The sequence below is a fragment of the Triticum aestivum genome, chromosome 1B (assembly GCF_018294505.1).
Source record: "Triticum aestivum cultivar Chinese Spring chromosome 1B, IWGSC CS RefSeq v2.1, whole genome shotgun sequence".
Lineage (NCBI taxonomy): Eukaryota > Viridiplantae > Streptophyta > Magnoliopsida > Poales > Poaceae > Triticum > Triticum aestivum.
In genome coordinates, this window is record NC_057795.1 from 32,511,848 (window position 1) to 32,521,490 (window position 9,643).

General features: G+C 42.4%; 2 protein-coding genes across 2 annotated transcripts; both read right to left on the reverse strand.

The window, feature by feature from the left end:
* Positions 1-3,590: 3,590 nt before the first annotated feature.
* Positions 3,591-5,164, reverse strand: LOC123085661 (uncharacterized). The gene has a single exon (XM_044507336.1). It carries the CDS (start codon positions 5,020-5,022, stop codon positions 3,901-3,903), a length of 1,122 nt encoding a protein of 373 aa, XP_044363271.1. The 5' UTR covers positions 5,023-5,164; the 3' UTR covers positions 3,591-3,900.
* A 160-nt stretch (positions 5,165-5,324) lies between these two features.
* LOC123085671 (putative disease resistance protein RGA3) lies at positions 5,325-8,183 on the reverse strand. Its single transcript, XM_044507348.1, has one exon. It carries the CDS (start codon positions 7,886-7,888, stop codon positions 6,833-6,835), a length of 1,056 nt encoding a protein of 351 aa, XP_044363283.1. The 5' UTR covers positions 7,889-8,183; the 3' UTR covers positions 5,325-6,832.
* Positions 8,184-9,643: the final 1,460 nt, after the last annotated feature.

Genomic DNA, 9,643 nt, shown 5'->3' on the forward strand with positions numbered 1-9,643 from the left:
CCAGCACTCGACGCAGCCGGGTTGCAGCTTGCCCTCGAGCTGGTTCCAGCATCGCTGCAGCCGGTGGTAGCACCGGGACTCGCTGGTTCCAGCACCGGATGCAGAAGGTTGCTGCTTGGGTCGAAGCTGCCAAACAACGCCGGAGAAGCCCGTCGCAGCTCGTCCGCTCGAGGTCCAACACCTCCCGCTGCTCGTCGCAGCACGGCGCACGGGGTCCCCAGCACCTCCGGCTGCTCCGAGTGGTCCGCGGTGCGGCTGGATAGGAGCGTGACGATGACTACCTCGCCGGCGTTGAACAAGACACGGTGGCACAGTAGTGGCATGGCTTCCGTAGCCGGCGAGCAGAAAAGGGAAGAATAGATGAGATCTCGCTCGTTGTGTGCGGTGGAAGACGAGATGCAAATGAGTGGTTGTATGAAGCTGTGAAGAGATAAGGATAAAAAGAAGACGTGGACTCTTGGTGGCCCCAGCTTTACACGTGGCTGCTGTATGCGAGAGAGCGAGTGTGACGGGAGACCGGCTGAATTTTTAGCCGGTGCGCCGGCTTTAAACGTTTCCCTTTTTGTTTTCCTCTAATATTTCAGATGGACTAAAGATAAACACAGAAGAAAATCTGGATTCATATCTCGATCACTTTGACACTGATCCTGAGGTATGGGTATAAGACGTCTATACATCTCTAGTCTTTGTTAACTGTTCTTATGAAACAAACCTGCTGTAATCATGTGAAATGTGTTGACAGGGCCATTCAGGAATTGTTTACCATGACATGTTTAGCGTGTGAGTAAACTGCAGAATGATGTGACCTTTCTACATGCATGTTTAGTCACGACAGAGAAACAGGGCTTTGAGGTGGCCATGGTCACCGCCGGCAGCTACCCATGGCGACGGCGACAGGGAATTTTTGGAGCATTACAAACAGTACTACAGAAGCAGAGCACATGACCGGCTACAGGAGGCTGCAGAGATAATAAACACTAGAAAATCCTTGACTAAGCGAGGTAATGCACAAGCATATGAGCATGCTGAAATAGTAGTACTAGGCGTACATGGCACAACATATAGCAAGACCTAAATTATTCTGGATAAAAGAAGAATGGATAATAACCAAACTTGTACTTCAGAAATGAATAAATATCAATTCCACACAAGCATGCAATGTACAGAGACAAGTCCTAGCTTCTAACATAGGATTGGGACTAGCCTCCCGTAAGTCCTAGCACATGCATAGTACCCACCTACTGAGGCATTTCAAAGATACACTAGCATTTAGCAACACGATTAAAGAACTAACTAGAGTAGCATGCAACTAGCTACTGTTTACTAGGAACAGATAACCACGATCGAACCAATCAACTCATGTCATGCTAGTTAGCTAAACAGAAAGCACATGTAATTTAATGGACTTCATGGTGTTCATCTGCCAGGTGAAAAAGGCCAGCAGATGTCTCCACCTACCAACACATTCAGAAGCAGCCAGAAGATAAATGTTATGAGAGAAAATGCATTGGATTCAAAAGATTCATCAAGACCAGCTTTTGCGCACACACAAATAGCAGTTCATATGTATGAAAGCATTAGTTAGTTGCACAATGAACAAAACTGGGTCAACTAAACGGAGGATTGAACATAAAATGGCAAGCTTCCACCCAGAAGATATTAATTACGGTGGTGTATTTGTTAACAACATGCTCAATACAACTTTCAAATGATATAGAATGCCTGCTAGATGGCAACCAACAACCATATTTGCACTATGATGCAAAGATGAAGAGATGATTTTCTCATAACAAGAGCCCTAACATGCTTACAAACAACATCATAGAGAAGGTGTTAACAAATAAGAATATTGGTCAGAAACAAACGGGAAGGAGTCCTTTGGAAAGCCAGCACTAGCTACATGCGTCCATGATCCACTACAAGAAATATGTCAACTAGTGACCTTCTGTCAGTGACCCTGAAAGAATTGGTCATAGATCTATGACCATTTGAGACCAATCGGTCAAAAGCTGTTCGGGGGCTCCAAACCCTAAACCATTGCGACCATTTTGGTCAGAAAGATCGTAATTTCCTTACACGAAATGGTCATAAAGCAAACAGTGCTGGTCCGCTGCCTTATTTCTAGTTGTTAACGACCAATATAGATGGTCATAGCCTTGTAGATTCTGGTGGGTTGTGATGACTAGGCGTCATCTCATCAGTTTTGCCTATGTGTCATGTCCATGTGTCAATTTTTGCCCTAGGTTGTGAAGCGGTTGTGAAGCAACCTATATTTCTGCTATTTCAAAAATTCCCAAAAAATTCTCATAAATTGTTTGGATCATATCTTCATCAAATATGTCAAAAACCTTCCTTGCGTAGCTCAAAAATAACTCAATAATATTCATTTTCCTATTCTGTTCAAAGCAACACTTTGTGAAGGAAGTGTTATTTATATATTCTTGATTTCCCTAAAAATTTGTGAAGACATTCTTCTTAGTATATGATCATCCTCAGCCAAAACTCACGTCCATTGGCCATGTGCATTTCCCGTACCGCTAATCAAACACTTGGCTGCTAATTCATATTTGAGCATAGTTCGCTCTCCTCATGAGAATCTTATGTTATAATTTTCTTCCTAGCACCTACCTGGGGAGTGCCCAACCCACTAGACATGCCTAGGCCGCCCAGAACGCACAGCAACGCCACGGTCACACGGTGACCATGCGGCGGGCATGCGAGCTTATGCGCTCTAGAGTTGGGGCCCTCGGCCACCGTCCAAACCTCGATGTCTCGCCATTAAACCATGTATTTCTGATTAAATAGATACTTATGTACCTAGAAATGATTTTTGAAAAAAATAAAGAGCAAACTACGAGGCAGCTGCAGTTCAAATTTGACCCGCTTCCAATTGAATCAGCGGGAACTTGTCTTTTTCGCGAGAGGTGGATCAAAACTTTTTACACCCAACCATTTGGTCAATTGTGCATTAAATATGTCCTAGTATTTTAGAAAATTGATTTGATCTAATTTTGCAACAAATATATAGTAGGTCCTTCACAAAAAAAACTCATTTCGGGCACTCGAAAAATGGAAAATGTATTTTCCGTGAAAATAAAATGAAAACTCCCTTAGGCAACATTGTTTGGAATTCCAAGGTGCACCCTTGTGCACAGTATGAGATCATTTGAACAAACTATGCCATGAATGTGGTCATAAGATTGATCATTTGGCTTGAAAGCCATGAATCTTCACGCATGATAGCTCGTTTCTGAGAACACTTTTTTAAAATAATTTCTGTATTACAAGTTTATTGTTTTTCCTAGAAACTGGGCCACATATAATGATTCAATGCAACGATTTTCCAATTTTTTGATTTTTTTTTAATTTTTTATGCCCATTACAAGAGCAAACAAACTAGAAGGAATATGTTCAAGCATCCCTTCATCTTGTCCAGTTACAAGAGCTCAATATGGAGTAAGGTGAGAATCAATACTTTCCAGATTGAGCAATCGGTCCACTAAAGGAACCATCTGAATAACCAAATAACCAATGCTAATACAAAAACCAATACTAGACACGTAGGCCAACTTATATAAAATCTGGGAGATGTTGAAGGAGATAAATTAGTTCACGTTACAAATATCAGGAGAAGACAAGGGTACAAGTTGAACCAAACTGATTGATTACAATCACGACATAAAATTATTTGAAGCAAACAAAATCCAAGCCCGTCCTGCATGGTTTCTGACCTGTTTACATCAACATGAATGGCTGGCTTTCCTTCGTTTCTAGAGCGGCCATCCTCCACTCACTGACTATTCTTGGTATTTCCTTCCATGTCTTCCGTTTAAATGCCATTACTACACATATCAGAAATGATGTCAGAGCAAACTTGTACAAACTAGTTTAACATGAAATTTAATTCCATATGACATTAAAATGATGGAGAACAAACTTTGTACATACAGTGTTGACGTGGTACATGAGATGGGATGGATAACTGCATTTGTTGGTTAAATGTGGCAAACAAAGAAAGACATGTATACCTTCATAATGGGCATCTAGTCGTTTGCGTTTGATGCTGCCCAGTTGCCGCTCAAGGCATCTGGGGAGCTTCTTTACAGCAGGACAGCCTTTAATTGCAAGCTCTTGGAGAAATTTGTATGCTTGTAGTTCATTCGGTAGGGATGCCAGGGTACTGCAGCTAACAAGCTGAAGGTCTTCCAGCGATGCGGGGTGCAGAGACTCCAGCGACATCAACCCATTGGTCCTCCGAATGTCCAGTCTCTTGAGGGACATGGGTAGACGGAGAATGCCCGCCAACATGCCAGCACAGGACAATATTACTAGAGACTCGAGACAAGGAGTAAGTGAATGCTCTGATGATGATGATGATGATGATGATGACTCTGGTACATTTATCGAAGTAGCTTCTTGTTGTTTCTGGAACCCATCCAGCTGACATGATAGGACTAGAATACTACTGTGAGCCATATATATGGTTTTTAAGGATGGAGGAAGACGTAGAACTGCTGATAAACTTTCACAATAAAGTATCCACAGAGATTCAAGGCATGGATAGAAGTGATTCATTGGCGAGGATGGCAACCCTGATATAGCTGTGGGCACAATTGCCTCACTGCAAGAAGACCCTTCAACTAACTCCGATAGTCCCTGCTGCTTGCCGAACAAGGACTCAAGCTTACGACACAAATAAATATTCATTTCCTTGAGAGATGCCGGGACATTGAACATCTCTACCAAACTTGCACAATCTTCTAACAGAAGAGACTCCAGACCTGGCAGGTGTTGAATCCTTTCGGTTTCTGATGGCTCAAGAGGAGCTTGTGTGTATCCAGTCAAATTTTTGCAGTTTTTAATCACTAATCTTCTCAAGGATACCAAGCTTTGGAACACTTTCTCTGGCCAGTGGACGAGCATATCGCATCTATCAATTTCCAACTTTTGAAGGTGGAAAAAATAGTCCCATGGCTCTAGTGAACCTGATCCAAAGAACAAGTTGCAACATCCTAACTCCATAACTGTAATAGGAGATTTCTAGTTCCTTTTCTCCTTTGTGCCCACTGGTACAATTGAAGTGCACTCAGTCTATGATGTTACTTCTGTGTATTCTAACTTCAATAACAGATTGGTCAATGAAGACAAATATCTGTCTACCCAATGGAATATCTCTTGCTTGCCATCATTAATTTCTAATACACTGACTTTTGGTGCTTCACGTAAATCTACTAGCTTTTTACATTTTTGAACTGATAGTTTCTCGAGCTGAGGAAACAATATTGATTCCCCTTCGACAGCAACACCCCATCTCTGAAAACTCTCCATGTCTTTCAAATGAAGTACCTTTAGAGCAGGAAAAGCAGAGTGTACTGATCTATAACTTCCACTAGATGGTTCTTGAACAAACTGTGATTCACGCAGTGCTACCAGGTTTCCACAATACCAAATAAACAAGTTTTCAAGCAGAGAAAATGGTGTACATACCAATCTATTACCTCCACGACATGGTTCTTCAAGCAATGGTGCTTCAGGTAATGCTACCAACTTTCCACAATGCCGAATAAACAACTTCTCAAGCAGAGGAAATATTATCTGTTCTTCTTGCCTCTCATTTATTTCCCACCATCTCTCAAAATCCAACAGATGCTCTAGTGTAAGCACCTTCAGTTTAGTAAAAGTGAAGGATGTACCACATCTGAACAAAAAATTGCAATCTTTCACAATGAGAAAGATGGATCTCAACCATGTTTTGTAACATACCCAGGCACTTCCCTCCATAGAAATATATCTTCATAATCTGAAGCCCATCATGAGGCTCAAAATTGTCAAGCACCTTGCTATCAGAAACAGAAGTCCATCTTAATGTCAGTTCTCTAAGATCCTTCTTTTTCCCGAGATTTGCCACTTTTGCTTCTGCTTTTTCAACATTCTCTACCTGACGTAGCTCTAGCTAACCACCAAGGTTTAAACCCTGAAGTTCTGCAACATCGCTGCAATTGGTGTTCGTAACTGCTGCTACGAAACATGTAAGTGTCTGCAGGCCAGTGAGTTCTCCTAGCTCTGGAGGCATGCTCTTCAACTTCGGACATCCGTGAGTATAGAGGTGACAGAGAGATGTCATATATTTCATTTGCCTTGGAAGTCGATCAAGATAGCGACAGTTGGAAAGGTCCAATGTTTGCAGGTTATATAGAATACTGATATCTTCAGAAAGTGCTTCGATATAACTGTTGGAGAGATCAATGTACCTCAGGTGATGCAGATACTTTGGTTTCAGTAGAAATGATTATGTCCCAATACATAGCTTCAATGCATGCAAAGATTTGTATTTTGATAGATGTTGCAATGAGCTTCGCACAGAACTATCGCATAGCAAGGTTTGGATAGCAGGGGATCTTTTCTCCACAGAACCATTCAAAATAACTTCTGTTCCTTGATATGACAAAAACAAATGTCGAGCAGAATCAGGAAGCCAATCGGTTTGAGTTGGTTCCATAGTTGCAACAACACATTCCTTTTCCATAACAGACATCGCAATATCATGCATAAGATCATAGATTTTGCATGTAGTTGAATAATACCCCCTTGATTGCTTACTTTCCTCTATGTCCAGAAAGAATGACCTTGAGGCCAGCCCACTGAAAATATGTTTTCCAGTGGTTTCAAGACTATATTCCTTGTGTTCTGGGATAAAGCCATTTGCAATCCATAGTCGAACCAGCTTCTCCACATCAATCTTGTAATCCTTGGGAAATATGGCACAAAAAGCAAAGCACTGCTTCATATGTGGTGGCAAGTCATTGTAGCTGAGCTTTAGTATTGGCAAAATTCATGTTTCCTCGGCACAAATGCTGCTTCTAGTTGATACAACTCTCCATTCATTCACGTTGGTCTTGGTACCAAGTACAGAGCCAAGTGCTGTTGCAGCTAATGGACAGCCAAAACATCTCTTCACAATCTCATCAACCATCTCGACGAGTTCAGCAGGCTTTCCTTTGTCCGAACTGAATGCTCTAGCTTCAATAATTTTCTTTATGAAGCAATCCTCCAAAACATTGAGATTGTAGTCTGTTGCACCCATAATTTCAGCAACTCGTTTATCACGAGTTGTTGTCAACACTGCACTACCCATGCCACCATGCCGAAGACAGACCTTCAGCATTTCCCACCTATGAAACTCTTTGTTATTCCAGATATCATCCAATACAAGCAGATACCTCTGCCCGTTGACCAACCGTTGAAGTCTATCTAGTGCTGGTTTATCTGTATCATGATTCTTATTGGGAGATGCTTCAACTATACTCTTAGCTAGGGAGTTCACATCAAAGGTATCAGATACACAGACCCAGACCAGCAACTCGAAATGCCTCTGAATTCTAGGTTCATTGTAGATGAGTTGTGCCAATGTGGTCTTGCCAAGACCCCCCATTCCAACGATGGGAACAACTGCAAGATCTGCATTGGTAGCTTGACCAAGTAATACATCAACAATCTTCTTCTTATCTTTGTCTCTGGATCTGCTAGCAATTTCTTGTGGGTCCATGATAACATAATCTGTCTGCCTCCACTGCTTGGAGACTGGTGGCTGTGGTTGGTACTTGAACCCAAAGACCCGCATCTCCGCAATGAGGACATCAATGGCCTGCACAGGTTGGCAAAGCCCGCTACCCATTCTTTGATGGAACACAACACAGTTGTGGGTAGGGAAAAGTTTGATTACATCAAAGCCAAGCTTGGTATAATGCCCATTCTTCTTGGCTTCACAGCGAAGTGCTTCGTACTTGAATTCATCGAAGACTTCATTTGCCTTCATAGGCGAATGTCTTGAGCTCCTGTAGCAAGGCTTTCGCCCCTTCTCTGTGGGCCGTCGCCTGCTCCTCAGCATCGGTGATGACGTCGAGGATGGCTGGAAGCTGGCGTTTGAGAATCTTGTGCTGCTCCTCCATTCCCTCCATTACCTTGTACTGGTCCAGGAGGTAGCTGGATGCCTTGTCCTTCAGTATGGACACCAGTGGCCCGATCGCCATGGAGACCACCAGCTCTGCCATTGCAACACTCAGACGAAACTCTGGCAACACACATGGCACAACACAGTGGAGCACAAGGGCAGTACAGAATGGAGAAGAGATGTTCTGAGCACAAGTGCAGTGCTGAATGGAGAAGAGATGTTCTGAGCACAAGTGCAGTGCTGAATAGAGAAGAGACTTGCTTGCTTGTAGGGAAAATGGAAGCCAGCAGGAGTGTCGACTTTCTGTGAACCAAGTGGATGAGCTTGATTTTCGGTAACCAATCGCAACTATCCAATGTTGCAACAGCTCAGCACTGGGTATTCTTTTTGAGCCGACATATAATAAGGACAACTTGAGGGCAGGCCTGGCGCAGTGGTGAAGTCCTCCCCACTTGTGCCAAGAGGTCCTGGGTTCGAACCAGCCTCTCTGCATTGCACTTTGCAGGGGTAAGACTAGGTTCCTATAATCCCTCCCCAGACCCCACCTTGTGTGGGAGCTTCTATGCACTGGGTTTGTCCTTTATATAATAACGACAACTAGCATACCACATTAACAGCTGAGGGTATCTTCATTTCCTAATAGGGCACAGCTAGAGAACCCCCTTTATTCGAAGTCAGAACGAAGATTTCTCGTTCTTAATATTGCAAGTAGATCATCATATTATGTATTTATGTCAGTACATCGAAAGCAGTTTTTCAAAAGTGACAATGCATTGGCTGTGAGCTCAGCAAAATAGTAAGAATTTTCTTTCCAAATACAAGAAGTCACAGGAGTGCAAATTAAACAATTGCCTCCACTGACAGGTGACAGCACACATACAGTGCACCTACAAAAAAACAATTCATCTCGATGACCACCAATATTGGTTTTTGTAAATTCACTGAAACTTGAATGCATCACATGCTTCATGCTGAAGAGAGAAGAACCGGAGGCAAGTGGTTATTTTCTTGTCCTTTTTTAGTGACACCTCTAGTTAACAATAAGTACAGGATCGGATCTCAAAAATGAGCATAATCATCTGGTAGATGATTATCTCTTCATATCGACAAATGGCATACTTAATATACTGATATGATAAGACACAACTTGACAATCTCCAGTTATTCGACGATGAAAGATACAGTATGTGAAAACAGGAGTAAAGGGCCGTATGCAAAACTTTTTATCAGCTTAACGAGATCGGCTTAACTAACAAAAAACAGATGAAGTCTAACTGCATAACCATACAGCGGAAGCAACAAAAATAGAGGTAGAGGAGCTAAAACGATAGTGATGTAGACGTTAGAAGATAATTTCCAGTGCCCATTTATTGATCATCACTGCCTATCGCCATATAATTTGCTATTAGATCATCATTATACTATATATTTATGTCAGTACATCCAATGCAGTTTTTCAGAAGATGCATTGGCTGTGAACTCAGCAAAATAGTAAGAATCAGCCAAAACTCACGTCCATTGGCCATGTGCATTTCCCGTACCGCTAATCAAACACTTGGCTGCTAATTCATATTTGAGCATAGTTCGCTCTCCTCATGAGAATCTTATGTTATAATTTTCTTCCTAGCACCTACCTGGGGAGTGCCCAACCCACTAGACATGCCTAGGCCGCCCAGAACGCACAGCAACGCC